The sequence below is a fragment of the Heteronotia binoei genome, chromosome 20 (genome assembly GCF_032191835.1).
Source record: "Heteronotia binoei isolate CCM8104 ecotype False Entrance Well chromosome 20, APGP_CSIRO_Hbin_v1, whole genome shotgun sequence".
Taxonomy (NCBI): Eukaryota; Metazoa; Chordata; class Lepidosauria; order Squamata; family Gekkonidae; genus Heteronotia; species Heteronotia binoei.
The window spans coordinates 29,294,901-29,312,230 of record NC_083242.1 but is presented as its reverse complement, the minus strand read 5'-3'; the positions used below and the strand labels follow the sequence as shown (position 1 = coordinate 29,312,230).

The following is a 17,330-nucleotide window of genomic DNA, read 5'->3' as shown; positions in this document are numbered from 1 at the left end:
ATTTGTTTAAAAACCCTTCTGAGATGGTTCAGCCGGGTCCTTCTCTAGGGAGGGGTTGGAGGGACCCGTCAGCGCTCCACCTTGGATTCAACCAAACCGTCAACAAATTAGGGGTGGGAATGAAATGGGGTCTGACTGCCGGCAGTCACTGAAACCTTAGCTACCTTTTAAAAAGTATAAATAGGAAACAGCGAGATGCAAAAAAACGAAGCATCGCCATTCTTTTATATATATATATGTGTGTGTGTGTGTGTTTCACCCCCTCTGTGATGGTTCAACCTTAGGGCGTGCCACCCTCCATCTTGGACCCAACCAAAAAGAACCCAGAGAGTGGGGGGAGGCAAAAAAGAGTTACAACACAGCCGACCCCTTCTAAAACCTCGGATGCCTTTCTCCTTCCTCCGCAGCAACAGGAAAACACAAACCCATCCTTCCCATCCCAGACATCGGCCTTTAATCGTAGCGGTGGAGAGGCAGGGGAGGCCCCCCCTTTCAAAACCCCCCTCCCTCCCGTCTGTTTCCAGAGGCGTCCTCTCGCGAGACCCGCCGCCGGCAGTCTCGCGCACATGGCCCGGTAGTCCGAGCAGCGCCTGGCTCGCTTTGCGCGTGCGTGCCCCTCACGGAGACCCCCTCCCCGTCCCCCTTTCGACGCCCGTTTCCCATGCAGGAGGCTGAGGAGAGCCCGGCGGCGGCGGCCTCGGAGCCCGGCTCCCCCTCCAGGGCCGCGGAGGGAGGCCGGGGCGAGGAGCCGGTGGCCGAGCAGCTGGACGGGCCCTGTCCGGGGGAGCCTGATGTAGCGCTGGAGGAGGAGGAGGAGGAGGAAAAAGGCGCCAAGGAGGCGGAGGAGCCCGCTGCGCTGAAGGAGAAGGAGACCCCTTCGCCGCCTTCCTCGTCCCCGTCGCCGCCCCCTGCTCCCGAGGAGCCCGCCGAGGAGAAGCCGCCGGCCCGCGAGGAGACGCCCAGCCCCGGGCTGAAGGCCTCGGCCGAGGAGGAGGGGGAGGAAGAAAAAGAGGAGGAGGGGGAGGAAGAAAAAGAGGAGGAGAGGGAGGAGGAAAAAGAGGAGGAGGGGGAGGAAGAAAAAGAGGAAAAGGGGGAGGAGGAAAAAGAGGAGGAGGGGGAGGAAGAAAAGGAGGAGGAGGAGGGCTCCGACAAGGAGGAGAAGCCCCCCAAGGAGGAGGAGGAGGACGAAGAAGAGGACGAGGGCGTCTCCTTCAGCGACCCCGAGGGCTTCGAGGACGACATCGACGATGAAGGTGCGGGGCCTCTCTTTGGTCACGACGGCCCTGCGGGGTAGGCCGCCGGAGTCGGAAGGGAGGACCCGAAGTGACGCCACAGGAAGGGTGGCTGGGTGGGCAGGGGTGGCTGGCCGGACTGCGGCTCTTTCACGCAGGCGTGGGTCTACGAAGCCCCCGTCGTCCAGCTTGGAAAATACATGCAAAGTTAAAGTTGCTTTTTTTCCCCCACCTCTCCCCCCGTCTGTTTCCCTCTCAAATATCCGATGTTCGTGTCTTGCGGCTGTCAGACGTGATATTTATTGTACGTCAAGCAAGTTTGGCCCTTCCATTGGCCAAAGTCACCCCTGGGGAAGGGTTGTGGGCAGGGGTGGCCAAACTCAGGGGCCTCGTGTGGCCCTCTCGCATGTATTGTGTGGCTCTCGAAGCCCCCCATAACCCCGTTGGCCAGCTTGGAGAGGTCATTTGCCTCTTTAAAGCACTTCTTCAAGCCTAGCCAAATCAGCTGGCGGCTTGGAGAATGCGCTTAAAGTTAATTTTGATTTCTTTCCACCTCTCCTCCCCAGACATCTCAGATTCATGTCTTGCGGCATTTATTCTGTGTTGCTCTTATGTCAAGCAAGTTTTGCCATCCCTGGCTGTGGGATTTTCATTTGGCTTGGTTTCTCAACAACCCTGTGAGGGAGGCCAGGCTGAGAGGGAGGGAGGTGCTGACTGAAAGGTTTCTGGATCTCCTCTGCTGACAGCCCTGCATGGTAGGCCAGGGTTGATAGGGGAACTGACCGAATGTTGCTCCGTAAGCGTACTTCTCTTGAGCTTACTTTAACAACAGTCCTGTGAGGTAGGAAGGGCTGACTCAAAGTCATTCAGTAAGGTTCATGGGTCTCTTGTTCTTGTGACAGTTCTGTGAGGTAGGTCAGGGTTTGAAAGAGTGACTGACCCAAAGTCATTCAGTAAGGTACGTGGGGGGGGGGGTGTTTTCCATCTTACTTTCACAACGACCCTGCAAGGAAGGCCAGACTGATCAGGGGAGAGAAAGAGGCTAACTGGAAGTCGTTCAATAAGGACGAGCGGCTCTCATTAAGACTCCTGGGTTTCCTCTCTTTTGGTCTTGCAGCACCTCTTTGAGTTTGGCTGGAATGTGGGAGCGGCTTCCCCAAAGCCAGTGAGGTTCGTGGATCAGCCTTTTTATTCTCATGGCAACCTTTTGAAGCAGGCCAGATTGAGATGTGGCTGACCCAATGAGTCTCTTTTCAATTATTTTGATGACAGCTTGGGCAGGTGGGCCAGGCTGAAAGAGTGACTGGTTAACCTAAATTCTCAGTATATTTCAACAACCCTGTGTGGTAGGCCAGGCTGGGAGAGTAGCTGAGCCAAAGTCACTCAGTAGGATGCATGGGTCTCCTGTCCTTTATTCTTTTGACAACGCTATGTGATGTAGGCCAGCCTGAGAGGATGGCTAACCCAAAGCCAATAAGAGATGTCTCCTACTTAATTCTGAAAACATCCCTGTGAAGCAGGCCAGACTGGGAGAGAGCCAAAGAGTGGCAGACCCAAAATCATGCAGGCATGTTTCAGGGAGGGAAGGAGGGGATATGAATTCTAATTGTAGCATGACATGTTATCTGCTGCAGCACATCACTCGTGGCTGCCCAGTGCAAAAGAGTGGGTTTGCATTAAAGGTGTGGATTCAGTGGTTAGAGCATTCGCTTGGGACATAAGATCTATGATTCAGTTTCCAGTTGGAACGGCCAGGCAGTAGGTGATGTGAAAGTCTTCTGGAGAGCCTCTGTCAGTCTAAGTTGGCACTGCTGTCTTTGATAGGCCAGGGGTCCTACTCATTAGCACTCTCTGCTCAAGCTAAATGCACGTTGGATGGGGGGTCACCAGTCAGGAATCTTGAGTGGGTGTAGGTGTTTTCCATTCCTATATCGAGGATTGGCTGTGAGAGTGCATCCCAAGATCGTTCCAAAGTTTCTGGCAGGTTATTTGAGCCTCCATGTTCAGAAGCAGTAAATCTCTGAATTCCAGACCCTGGAGGCAACATCAGGGGATGGCCTCGGTTTTGATGGCTGTCTAGACTAGAGGAACTGGCTGGCCACTGTGTGAGACAGGATGCTGGACTTGATAGACCAGTGTTCTGCTTCAGCAGGGTTCTTGTGATGTTCTGAAGGCCTCCACAATTGTCTAATGCTCCAACCCTCGTGCTGATCAGCCTTACTGAAGTAGCATCTTTTAACATTTCTTCTCACAATTCCAAAACTTGGGCCATGTGTTTAGTATCCTACAGAATGTTCTGTCTGGGGAGGGGGCAGTATTCCCAACATGTTTTACCCCGAGGTTATATGAACTTAAAAGTGCTTTTTCTTTAAGAAAGCATTTTTGCCATCTCTGTGGGTGAGAGTTTTGAATGAATTCCATAAGACAGTCATGAATGGTGTTTATTAGTTATTGCAATCAAACAACTTTAGCTAGAGAAGGTTGCTTGGCTTCCCATTGTGGTGGTTAAAGGATACCCTTTTTTATAGCAAAATGGCTCCGGTATTCTTTATAATGGAAAAGCAGGGACATATTATGGCCAACCCAGGGAGTGGGATCTAAGTTTTTAGTGGAAACAAGTTGAGATGGTCTATATTGAGTTTTTTAGTATGAAGAAACTTGGCTATTTTCACGCTATGCTTGATCTAACATATGGTTCTGTATAGTGATTTTGCTGAATTGCAGTGATATCCAGCGGCCCGTAAATCTAGTCATCAGAGGCAAATGTGCTCAGTCGTGAGGCAAGAAACACATTCCCACCTCCAAGGTGTCATTTGTCCTTTAGGGTTTGGAGAAGCTTTTTGCCATACCCCAAGCTGCCTGCTTCTTCCTTGTGCACGCTGAAGGATTTGTGAGATGAGAAGGGGGCTGGTAGGTGAGCACATACAGACAGCTGGTTAACCACATTAATATTTATGGGCCTTTGACAATATATATGAATATAAGTCTCTTGACCTTGCTCTTTTCAAGTTACATCTTGAAATCGAAGTTATCTACATTGTGGAGTTAAGGATCTCCTATCCAGTGTTGTCCTCTGGTGCATGAACTGCAGGGGAACACATGGATCCTTTAGCTCAGAAGAGAGGTGTCTAAACATTGCCTAAGGATAGAAACAACTTTAAAGTCTCTGGAATTAAGCTTGCGAGTTAAAATACAGCTAGAGGATGTAATAGGACATCCTCTTTCTGCTTTTGGCTCTCTGGAGTGTTTTTCCCCTGCCAGAATGTGTTTGACTAGCTCTGCCATATTTTGAAGAAAAGGAACGTGGAAAAATTACTTAATTGTGTTAATATATATTCACTATATATTTGAGACGCAATGGGAAAATCACTTGAGAAAGTACAATATTATAAGCAGAGTAAATCCGTCAATAAAGAAGAAGAATAATTGCAGATTTATACCCCGCCCTTCTCTCTGAATCAGAGACTCAGAGCGGCTTACAATCTCCCATGTCTTCTTCCCCCACAACAGACACCCTGTGAGGTGGGTGGGGCTGAGAGGGCTCTCGCAGCAGTTGCCCTTTCAAGGACAACCTCTGCCAGAGCTATGGCTGACCCAAGGCCATTCCAGCAGCTGCAAGTGGAGGAGCGGGGAATCAAACTTGGTTCTCCCAGATAAGAGTCCACTCACTTAAACCACTACACCAAACTGTGATGAAACAACATCATAAACAGAATCTTGCCAGTTTCCATTTGCGGCTTAGGTCTTCTCTATACAGTTCATATCCCAACAAGGATTTAAGTGCCAATACAAAGTGTTTTGTGCTAGTCCTATGAAATAAAGTGCTTATTATATATCTTACGTGCAAGTCTTCATTTCATTCCAAATTCAAGTCGATATCTTGGATGAGTAAAGCAACTCCTGACAGTTAAACTGGCATGTGAGTTTGTTTCCCAGTCTTGCGTTCTCAAAGAGGACGAATACAAGCCAGTTCACCCTCAGAAGCGGACAGCATATAGCAACATTTTACAGCACAGTTCTGCAGGCACGATATTTCACAACCTTTTACCGCACAGTTCTGCCATATTCTGATGCAGCAGCTTATTTTGTTTAACTCGTGCAGTAAATTTTGCACTTGGAAGTTTGTAGTACCTGATTATTAACTAACTCGAGTACCTGGATATTAAATATTGTCTTAGTAAAAAGTAGCTTTCAAGCTATAACTGTATAAAATGACATCTTGGGAGTATTGTGTACTTTTAACAATCCAGAGATTCCAAGCAGTGTCTTTGTTATTAGCATCCAAAAGAGGAATGTTATTATTGCGAGGACAGATGAAGTTAACAGATCTAGTGGATGAAGACATGCAGGTGTCTGCATTTGCTGAGTGATTAAACCAAATGTGTCTTTGAAAGCAGGGAAAACTTGTTATACTGGTGTAATCGGAGTACTTGGAACAGCTATATATCTAATTATAACAATGCTTCAAAGTACGAAGCCTTCAACTCAGACGGCGTACTGTGTGATTTTTTTTTTTTAAGGCTGTGGCAGGTATCCATGAGGGCAGCAAAACATGGGAGTCATCGTTAAGTCCCCTGGCATAGCAGTGCCATGAGGGGAGAATAGCTCAGCATCGTGGTGGGTGCCAGTTCTGCCTTTCTATTTTCATTCCCACCAGAACTTTCTGCCTCCACGGCCTTGTGAGTTACGGTAGATAGGGGGCATGATTGGCCACAGGATATTCTCACAGCTGACTTAGAATTTGTGCTCTAGTCTTTTGTGTTCTGGTGTAATGCTCCAACTACTGAGTCTGCCGTGGTGGCTGTTGATGCAGTCATGACTTGAAACCGTTGGGCTGGGGGTGCTTCGGGGATAGGCGTGTGGCCAGGCACATATGGGTACTTGACCCCAGGACTTAATTCACTAGCAGAATGCTGCACCGTTTCCACAGAAATCAGCGAGGGAGCCAAGCCGTATGCGCAGCAAGCTAGGGTATGATGTTAAGGAAAGTCCTGTAAGAAATTTAGTCTGTGCTGTATTTATGCAATATCCCGAAGCTGTAGCAAGCTAAGTTCCATGGTAACATACAAAGTCCATCTGCTTAGTATCAGAAGATACCGTATTTTTCGGACCATAAGATGCACTCCCCCCCCCCCAAAAAAAGTGGGGGGGGGAGTGCGTGCGTCTTATGGTCTGAATACTAAAAGATGAGGGGGGGAGGGGCCTGCAGCCCCCAGGAGACAAGTGGCGAGATCGCTCCCTCCGCCCCCATCGCCAACCCAGCACTTCGCAGGGAGCGATCTCGCCGCTTGTCTCCCAGCCAGGCGTGCTTCCCCCGCGCCTGCATGCCTGGCTGGGAGACAAGTGGCGAGATCGCTCCCTGCGAAGTGCTGGGTTTGCGGTGGAGGCGGAGGGAGTCGCCGCTTGTCTCCCAGCCAGGCACCTGCGTCTTATGGTCCGGTGCGTCCTATGGACCGAAAAATACGGGTAAGTCTAACAGAGGTGGTTAATTTCTGTCTTGAAATATAGTGGCATGGTTGTCCTTCCCAAAACTCTGCGTGCCAACATATTTCCTTCTCCATTTTTCACAGAGTTGCTTGGAGACATTCTGCAAGAGCGTCCTCAGGAAGCAGACGGAATCGATTCCGTGATTGTCGTGGACAACGTTCCCCAGGTTGGGCCAGACCGTCTCGAGAAGCTGAAGAATGTTATCCATAAGATTTTCTCCAAGTTCGGGAAAATCACCAATGAATTTTACCCGGAATCTGATGGGCAGACAAAAGGGTGGGTACATGAGGATGCAAAACAAAAGTTGGGACTTCTGCTGGTAAATGTTGTTCTGACACTGTGAAATTTCGGTTACTGGAAGAATTACGTTGCTGACATAACAGCTGTGGACTGACTGGCCATCACAAAGCCTGCCGGTCTTGAATTCTTGGCATCCATTATGAAAGACTGCGGGAATGGAGCGGGAAAAAGCAGATTAATTAGATAAGCCTAGGGAAGGGGCATGCTGTATAAGGATAGAGTGTTCAAATTAGTGTGATTCTGTTTCTAAAATGAGATTACCCACCCGCCCGCTAAAACTGAGGTTTTAGGCGGCTAAACTTGTTTGCTGTTACTGGCCGGAAGGCTTAAGAGCTGGGGTGAAACTTGACCCCTCCCTTCTGGCATGAGCCAGAAGAATAAGTTCAGCCTGGCTTCTGCCATTAGGCGGACAACTGCAGAGCTTGCCTGATTTCCCCCCTTCCCACATCCCATGTGTTGAAATAGCTGTTAAGTTCTGTTCTTCGCTCTGGCATTTCAAAGCTGGTTTCTCCCTTGCCTTCTCTCCATTCCTCTTCCTAAGAGTGCCCAGTAGCTTGCACAGAAGGCAAAAAGAAGACGGCTACAGATTTATACCCCCCCTTCTCTCTGAATCAGAGATTCAGAGCGGTTTACAATCTCCTGTATCTTCTCCCCCCACAAAAGACACCCTGTGAGGTGGGTGGGGCTGTGAAGAAGAGGAAGAAGACTGCAGATTTATACCCCCCCTTCTCTCTGAATCAGAGACTCAGAGCGGCTTACAATTTCCTATATCTTCTCCCCCCACAACAGACACCCTGTGAGGTGGGTGGGGCTGAGAAGAAGAGGAAGAAGACTGCAGATTTATACCCCGCCCTTCTCTCTGAATCAGAGATACAGAGCAGCTTACAATCTCCTATATCTTCTCCCCCCACAACAGACACCCTGTGAGGTGGGTGGGGCTGAGAAGAAGAGGAAGAAGACTGCAGATTTATACCCGACCCTTCTCTCTGAATCAGAGACTCAGAGCGGCTTACAATCTCCTATATCAGGGGTGACCAACGGTAGCTCTCCAGATGGTTTTTTCCCCCCTACAAATCCCATCAGCCCCAGCCAGCATGGCCAATGGCTGGGGCTGATGGGAGTTGTAGACAAAAAAAAAACTTCAGGAGAGCTACCGTTGGCCACCCCTGTCCTATATCTTCTCCCCACACAACAGACAACCTGTGAGGTGGGTGGGACTGAGAGGGCTCTCCCAGAAGCTGCCCTTTCAAGGACAACTCCTGCGATAGCTATGATTAACCCAAGGCCATTCCTGCAACTGCAAGTGGAGGAGTGGGGACTCAAACCTGGTTCTCCCAGATAAGAATCTGCACACTTAACCACTACACCAAACTGGCTCTCAAGATAACGTTCTTGTATGGCAAATGGTTTTGTTTTTGATAATGGTCTTATGTGGCAAACGGTTTTGTTTTTGAACAGTTGGCTTTTTTCACCTGTTGGCAATCTCACCTGGTCTTGGAAGTCGGGGGTTGCTGTAAAGAGACAGGCAATGGCAAACCTCATCTGTTCATTTCTTGCCTTGAAAAAAACCCTATGGAGGTCACCTTAAGTCAACTTTGACTTCATGGCACTTTTCACTGCCAGAGATGTATTGCAACAATTTCCAGAGGCGCCTGCCAGTATAATCTATTGATGCTTTATGCAGCCGTGTGTCCTGAGCCCCTCCACGGTATACCTCCTAAGTGTCTCTCCATTCTTAAGACTGGCTTTTTCTCTCTCTGTGGCTTTGAGGGGCAGGGTGCTAAAGAAGCTGGGAGCATGGAGAGATTGCGGTGGAGTTTGAGCGAGGGCAAACGCCAACCACTGCCTTTTCAGTTCATGGCATTAGCATTTGGTCTTTGGTTTAATCCATCACCGTGTCCAGGTATTACTATCTTGAATGGCATCCAGTGCTTGATTGCATTTTTTTGCGGCAGGTATATTTTCCTGGAATATACGTCTCCCACCCACGCTCTGGATGCTGTGAAAAATGCTGATGGCTACAAGCTGGACAAACAGCACACCTTCAGGGTCAACCTCTTCACTGACTTTGACAAGTGAGTACGTTCGTCCTCACCTTCCGCCCGGACACCATCTCTCTGGCCATTCAAATGCCAGACTGTATAACTGAATTATCCACTCTTGCAGATACATGAACATCAGCGATGACTGGGACATCCCTGAGAAACAGCCCTTTAAAGATCTGGTGAGTCTTTAAAAGTGTGTTCATGGTGTGTAAGGCTTGTCTCAGAGTCTCCTCTGTATCTACCGAGAGAGGCAATTCTTAGCTTTTATGCTACATTTGTGGCTGGGGTAGGGTCGGGGACTTGCTGTGTGCTTCTGCCAAAGTAGGTTAAGGAAGGGCCTATGTCATAGGGTGATTGCAGTTGGTAATGTATAATACATGGGCTATGGGCGACCCCCACGGGACATAGCTAATGTTTCCCCCGCAATCTTAGACGATGCCCTTGTAGTCAAGGAGTCATCGAAACGGTCCCTCGTGTTCTTTTGGACTGCCCTTTTTATAGCAGTCCGCGTGCAAGATATCTAGATGCACTGCTTTCTGACCATCAAGACCTTTCTGACAAGGCCAAGGTTCGTTTTTTACTCCACGGGAATCACAACTTTGTCACTGCTCACGTTGCTTGCTTTTTACAGGTTGCGATCCAAATCAGAGAGGCTTTTACTCATGCATAGCCTAACTGCTATTTTACGTCATTTAACTTTTGCTGGTTTTTTAAGGTTTTATTATATTCTGTAGTGTCACTGTTGGTTTTAAAGTATACTGTATTCTTGTATTAATGCCAGTAAAGGTCTATGGTATGGTAGCTAATGTTTCTGAGTGTCCCAGGTTTTCCTTTTATAACGTCCATTTGTTTATTTGACGTTTGTTGCTGTTGTGGTTAAGAACACAACAGCATGGGTGAAGGGTACAAACGGTGAAGTACGGCTACATGCAGAAGGTTTAAAAGCCAGGTATCTTAGCAAGCATGTGAAGTTTTGGTGCATGTTAATAATGTCAGACAAAACATTTTATTGAGTTTATTTGCACTCTGCCTTTCTCATAGGGACTTGAGACGCATTACGCATAGTGAGTCAGTATGATGAACAAAATGGCACATTCAGTAACCCAGTGCATTGGGATTTTAGACGTCTGGAACCACCCTGAAGAATAGAATAAATATCCATATGACATATTAAGTAGTGCAGAAATTACAGGATCCTACGCTCAGCGGTACAGACCACAGTCCCAATAATTTCTCCGAGCAAGTTTGTGAAACCATTTTCTGCAGTGCGCCCCTATTAACTGCTCAGAAAAGCCCTCTTGAATAGTTCAGTTTTGCAAGGCTTTCCTGACTTCCTCAGACTGGCCATTCCACAAGGCAGGAGTCACAACGGAGAAAGCACCTGGTTGCTGATTATGCCCATTTGCGGGTTGGCGTCTCCAGAAGACCCTGCTGACGCAGTCGATGACCTGAACAAAGTTTTCACGTTGGAGCATAGAGAGAAAGCCAGTCTCGTAAATAAGAGGGCCATGAAGGGTTTTGTTGTAGGTCCCGGCATTCTCTGGTGTTATCTTTGCAGTTCTTAGATATTTCACAAAACTCAACTGGGGCTGTCATGGTCCTGCGGGACCTGCCACAGTTCCGCCGGGCCTGTAAGACCAAACTGTTCAAGCTTGCCTTCAACAGTTATGGGGAGGTAGCAAATGTCCCACAGCGCTGACAGTCCCACTGGATTCAATCCCGCTAGATATTCAGAAACATCGACACGCACCTTGGATTTTATGGTTAAAATGTGTGGAATTGATTTTACTGTATATTGTCTTTAATGTTCTATGTGCTTTTTAACTGTTGTTAGCCACCCTGAGCCCGTTAGGGGAGGGCGGGATATAAATTTGATTTAAAGAAATAAATAAATGGGTGGGATGTCAGCCTGCGTCAGATAATTCACTGCAATGAGCCAAAAATGTAAAATCCCAAAGGTTTTAATGTTTGTATTTTGCTCTAACTGGTCTTGGGAGATACAAAGAGGGAAAAGGGGAGGGTGGGATATAAATATAATAAAATAAAAAAGCAATTCTTGCCCTCCAGAATGGTCTTCTGAATGCATTGCGTGACACTCTGTTTGGTCTTCTCTCCCTCCTCTCTTACGATTCCCCATCCCCACAGGGCAATTTGCGCTACTGGTTGGAGGACCCAGACTGTAGGGATCAGTACAGCGTGATCTTTGAATCGGGAGACAGAACCTCTATTTACTGGAATGATGTCAAGGAGCCGGTGGTGATAGAAGAAAGACCTGTGAGTGCCTCTTGGGATTTTCTGTACATGTAGTTTTGTACTGTGTCTGAAAAAGCAAAGGGATCCAATTTGTAACCTGATTTAAAATATTCAGTTGCTTTGGTGTGTGGTTTGGCACAGCTGTCAAGAATACCTTGACAGACACCATTAGAGTTCACTAGTTTTGTTTGTGAAAATATTTCACATGCTCAGGACAAATACACAGAGTGTCACAAATATGCATTACAAATGGCTTAATTCTTCAGTGTGTGAGGGGGGAGGGTTTAGAATGCAGTCCTTGGAAGGGTATAAGTCCACTGAGGATTGCCTCATATATAATTTGAGTGAATTCCTGGCCATCTCTGCCAGCAAATGATTTAAAAAAAAAATAACTCTCTTTACAATGCAAGCTGATTGGCAGAAAAGTAGAATGTAAAATTAATCGGCTTACAAAACCCACTGCTAAATAATAATAGGTATTTGATGATAAGAACAAGTAGTGTGGTATTTAAAATAACGGCTTTGAATATTCCCAGATGTTTTCTTGAGTAGCAAAGTTCAGAGGTACATTAGATGCCGGGAAGTAAGTTAAAAAAGCGAGAGGTCTCTTGACAAGGCTCGTCCGTAGTTCGCAGCCAGAAGCAAGCTATGACGTCTGAGACTTAGCAAAATACGGTAAATGCGATGAGATCTAGTTTGAGATATAACGTATGTTCTTTCCACCGCCCACCCCCACCCTCATCTAGCGATGGACAGAAACTTACGTACGCTGGTCTCCGAAGGGTACCTACCTGGCTACATTCCATCAGAAGGGCATTGCTTTGTGGGGCGGAGAGAAATTCAAGCAGATCCAGAAGTTTAGCCACCAGGGGGTCCAGCTCATTGACTTCTCGCCTTGCGAAAGGTATTCTCAGAAACGGCTTGAAATATTGTTCAGTAGGTGGGCACGTGCCACGTGTTGTCTTTGACTTTTGCTCAGTTCAGATATTGAGCTTTGTTTGCCGCTTGAAGCTGTAACCATTTCTCGTTCAGTTAAATTTGTGCAAGATTTCAGCTCCACGGTAGAGGAGGGAGAACTTGAATTTGCTTGGTCGCCATTAGGTATCCGTGCGTTCAGTTTGTTGTAATCCTCAGAACTTGGGAGTGGTGAGTTGTATTCTGCATTTCAACAACTGCCGCCTTGTTGTGCTGGAAACACCTTCGATGAATCATATGGCTGTGTGTTTGTGTGTGAGAGAGAGAGCCTCTTTAAAGAGTTGTTGGAGAACATTTGAGTTCCCTCTCTGAAGGAAACTGAAGGAAACTTCATTGGTTTATAACCTAGGCTTCTGTATCAAAGGGAAAGGGTTCTCTTTTTGTTTGGTGTAGTGGTTAAGTGTGCAGACTCTTATCTGGGAGAACCGGGTTTGATTCCCCACTCCTCCACTTAACAGCTGCTGGAATGGCCTTGGGTCAGCCATAGCTCTGGCAGAGGTTGTCCTTGAAAGGGCAGCTGCTGTGAGAGCCCTCTCAGCCCCACCCACCTCACAGGGTGTCTGTTGTGGGGGAGGAAGGGAAAGGAGATTGTGAGCCGCTCTGAGACTCTTCGGAGTGGAGGGCGGGATATAAATCCAATATCTTCATCTACCTCACAGGGTGTCTGTTGTGGGGGAGGAAGGGAAAGGAGATTGTGAGCTGCTCTGAGACTCTTCGGAGTGGAGGGCGGGATATAAATCCAATATCTTCATCTACCTCACAGGGTGTCTGTTGTGGGGGAGGAAGGGAAAGGAGATTGTGAGCTGCTCTGAGACTCTTCGGAGTGGAGGGCGGGATATAAATCCAATATCTTCATCTACCTCACAAGGTGTCTGTTGTGGGGGAGGAAGGGAGAGGAGATTGTGAGCCGCTCTGAGACTCTTCGGAGTGGAGGGCGGGGTATAAATCCAATATCTTCTTCTTCTTCTTTTGCCCTTGCTTGCAGCCTCCTGACACCTCTCGTATCAGTCACGGAGAAACCGGGGCTGGTTTAAAACTGGAATGTATGAATCCAGGGCAGTAAATCAGCAAATACATTGCTTTGTTTGGTGTTTGTGTGGCCACGATTACTGGTGGTTGATAATCACTTGGCTGTGTGTTTTTATTGTTTGCATTCTTCCTTTTCATGGTTTGGGGGTCTTTGTTGGACACATTACTCTCCTTGGGGGTCTTATCTTTAGGAGAAAGACAGGCTTATGGTTAAGCTCTTGATGCTGATTCCCACCAGGCAGCCTGTAGTTTCGTTCACCTGCTGATGACTTTGATGCGCTAAGGAAGTAAAGCCAGAACATCCCCCTTCTCCGATCTTCTTCTTTTGAGTTACGATGCCTTCAGTATTATTGGTTCTGGAGTCCTCTTTTTTACAGCAGGGGTTGGCTGCAGCTTTCAGTGCTGCTCCCTCACCTCTGTCATCTGCGCTGCTTGTTTTCGGTGCTGTACAGTTTCCAGGCCGCAGCATGAAACTGGCATTCTGGACCGCTGCCCTGGGCTGTTGCGAACAGCTATTCTGAAACCGGATAGCGTGACGTCAGTTGTGTTTTGTTACTCGGGCCAAGTTGAGGGTGGTCTGAAGCAGCGGAGGAGCCGTCTTTTCCCGAGTCATGCTGTGGCAACGAGGATATCTCTTGACTCACTGAAAAGAATCTCCTGCGGACTTCTGTTACCGAGTATTTCTGCTTGTTTATAAAGCCGCAGGCTGCATCTCTGGTCAAACATGCAAGTCAGCATTCTGGACCTGTCCGCTGACTATGCTTGGACTATCCACACGATTTTAGGTGGCCCGCAAAAATGCTCCAAGACAATACAGTTTAATTGAACCTTGCAATTTGAAAACATGTATTTTTGGCCTTACCCTGACTTGGACAACCTAGGCTAGCCCAGTCTTGGAAGCTAAGCACCTGGCTGTAGTTATTACATGGGTGGGAGAGCAGCAAGGAAGTTTGGGGGTTGCTATGCAGAGGCAGCAGTTACAGGCCGTCTCTGTTTCTTGCCTTGAAAACTTGACTGCATTTTCCACCAAAGCCAGGCGTACTCCTGGGAATGCAGGCAGCAAAAGATAAATCTTGCCTGCTTGTCTTTGAAGCACAGATGTTTTTGACACTTGGAATAAAAGCACAGCTTCTGCCTCCATGTGATTCTCATCCTTTTTTTTTACATGAAGATACCTGGTGACCTTCAGCCCTCTGATGGACACGCAGGACGATCCTCAAGCCATCATTATATGGGACATCCTCACTGGGCAGAAGAAGCGAGGATTCCACTGTGAAAGCTCGGCCCACTGGCCCATTTTTAAGTAAGTTTAAGATAACAGAGGTAGATTCTGAAGGCCTTGGTTTTAAGAAAGGGAAGCAAAGAACCTGATTTCTCAAATGTTTTACTTGCTCAGGTGGAGTCACGATGGAAAATTCTTTGCTCGAATGACACCTGATACACTTAGCATCTACGAAACGCCCGTAAGTCTTCCCTGCTGATGTATCCCAGTAAGGTTCTGTGAAATGCTTGGCTTGCTCTATAGGAGAGCCAGTTTGGTGTAGTGGTTAAGTGTGCGGACTCTTATCTGGGAGAACCGGGTTTGATTCCCCACTCCTCCACTTGCACCTGCTAGCAGCCATAGCTCTGGCAGAGGTTGTCCTTGAAAGGGCAGCTGCTGTGAGAGCCCTCTCCAACCCCACCCACCTCACAGGGTGTCTGTTGTGGGGGAGGAAGGGAAAGGAGATTGTAGGCCACTCTGAGACTCTGTCCTTGAAAGGGCAGCTGCTGTGAGAGCCCTCTCAGCCCCACCCACCTCACAGGGTGTCTGTTGTGGGGGAGGAAGGGAAAGGAGATTGTAGGCCGCTCTGAGACTCTGTCCTTGAAAGGGCAGCTGCTGTGAGAGCCCTCTCCAGCCCCACCCACCTCACAGGGTGTCTGTTGTGGGGGAGGAAGGGAAAGGAGATTGTGAGCCGCTCTGAGACTCTTCGGAGTGGAGGGCGAGATATAAATCCAATATCATCTTCTTCTTCTTCTTCAAAGGTTCCAGGAAATAGAGTAATAGCAGGGGGAAAGCAGTGTTCCCCGCATAACCGCAAGTCGTGAACCCACAGTTGCAGAGGAGGGGTGGGGCGGGGGTAGCGGCCGTGTGGTTAACCCTTCCCTTCCCTCCCCTCATAGTTTTTCACCTTTATTTCTTGCCTTGGAAGCTTGACGTGGATAAAAATAATGAGGGTGGGGATTACGAAAGAGAAGGGAGTTCAAGCATCCCACTCTCTCACCTGTGTCTTCTCTCCTTCACGTTCTCCTGTGGGCGTTACGGATGCCCAGCGTAGTGCCCTCCCTAAGCCGAGAGAACGTGACCATGTTGTCTTGTGCATGGGTTTCCCCTTCCCTGTTGTAGTGGTCCGGGCCCCTTCTCAGTGCCCTCACCCGGGTGGCCCACGCTAGCCAGATCTCATCGGATCTTGGACGCTGAGCAGGGTTGGCTCTGGTTCGTACTTGGGAGGAGGTCAAGGGAGCCCAGGGTTGCAATTCAGAGGCAGGCAGTAGCAAATCACGTCTGACTGTCTCGTTCTTTGAAATCCCCTCGGGGTTGCCGTAAGTCAGCTGCGACTTGGAGGCTAAAACATAAAAATCGCCCTCCAGTAATCCCACTCGAAAGGTACCGTCGGCCTCCTTATTGGGCCGTGTCTGCATTTCCATGACTTCCTCAAGAAACCAACCAGCAAAAATGTACGGTGGGGGGCCTGCAGAGGTGCGGCGGCAAAGTTCGCGCCGTTGTCTTAGTGGCACCTGTGCAAATACGGGCGCTTGTAGGAAATGCTTTAGGTGGCGTGGAGTTCCTTTTCCAGTGAAAAAGAGAGAGCTGTCAATCTTCGTAAGTCAAATTAGTAACCCTTAACTGCGCTCTTGATAGAATTCTGCCGTTTGCTAAGAACTTGTGCTGTGCTAAATAAATCTGATGGTATTTCCCTCCCTAGTCGATGGGCCTGTTGGACAAGAAGAGTTTGAAAATCAACGGGATCAAGTGAGTGTGCCTTGTTCCTCCCCCCTCCCTCTTTGAGGTCTGAATCCCTTTGATACATGATCTTAATGTACACTGAGACGTGGAGCCTGTTGCTGTTAACATTTCCTAACTTTTTTTTCTTCTCTGGAAAAACGTCAGGTGTAGATGTGTTTGGTTTTTGAACTTGTGTTTAAACACCCCCCCCCCCCCCCCCCGTTGAAGTGGTGCATCTTATCCACTGGAATGGGTGCCCTGTGTAAGACAGGGTGCTGGACTGTTTTTATCCAGCAGGGCTTTTTTGATGTTCTTACAAAGGCCTTGGCCTCTCTGCCCTGTCGTTGGCCTCCCAGAGGAACTGGTTGGCACCTGGGTGAGACAGGAAGCTGGACTAGATGGAACCTCCCTGGTCTGATCCAGCAGGGCTCTTCTGATGTTCTTCTCAGGGGAAGGCCTCGGCCTCTCAGCCATGTTGCTGGCCCTCCAGAGGAACTGGTTGGCCCCAGTGTGAGACAAGAGGCTGGACTAGATGGACCCTCACTGGTCTGATCCTGCAGAGCTCTTCTGATGTTCTTGTCAGGGGAAGGCCTCGGCCTCTCAGCCATGTTGCTGGCCCTCCAGAGGAACTGGTTGGCCACTGTGTGAAACAGGAGGCTGGACTAAATGGGCCCTCACTGGCCTGATCAAGCAGGGCTCTTCTGATGTTCTTATCAGGGGAAGGCCTCGGCCTCTGTGCCCTGTTGCTGGCCCTCCAGAGGAACTGGCTGGCCACTGTGTGAGACGAGGCTGGACTAGATGGACCCTCCCTGGTCTGATCCAGCAGGGCTCTTCTGATGTTCTTATCAGGGGAAGGCCTCAGCCTCTCTGCCCTGTTGTTGGCCCTCCAGAGGACCTGTCTGGCCACTGTGTGAAACAGGAGGCTGAACTAAATGGGCCCTCACTGGGCTGATCCAGCAGGTCTCTTCTGATGTTCTTATTAGAGGAAGACCTCGGCCTCTCTGCCCTGTTGTTGGCCCTCCAGAG

At 48.6% G+C, this 17,330-nt stretch overlaps 1 protein-coding gene across 1 annotated transcript in view; it reads left to right on the top strand.

The window, feature by feature from the left end:
- Positions 1-560: 560 nt before the first annotated feature.
- Positions 561-17,330, top strand: part of EIF3B (eukaryotic translation initiation factor 3 subunit B) — a 29,551-nt gene continuing 12,781 nt past the window's right edge. Inside the window, exons 1-9 of the mRNA XM_060260585.1 lie at positions 561-1,253; positions 6,803-6,995; positions 8,975-9,094; positions 9,186-9,243; positions 11,210-11,338; positions 12,064-12,221; positions 14,493-14,624; positions 14,718-14,784; positions 16,285-16,331. Of these exons, the coding sequence (XP_060116568.1) occupies positions 662-1,253; positions 6,803-6,995; positions 8,975-9,094; positions 9,186-9,243; positions 11,210-11,338; positions 12,064-12,221; positions 14,493-14,624; positions 14,718-14,784; positions 16,285-16,331 (1,496 nt within the window). The 5' untranslated portion in view covers positions 561-661. The remainder of the gene's footprint in view (positions 1,254-6,802; positions 6,996-8,974; positions 9,095-9,185; positions 9,244-11,209; positions 11,339-12,063; positions 12,222-14,492; positions 14,625-14,717; positions 14,785-16,284; positions 16,332-17,330) is intronic.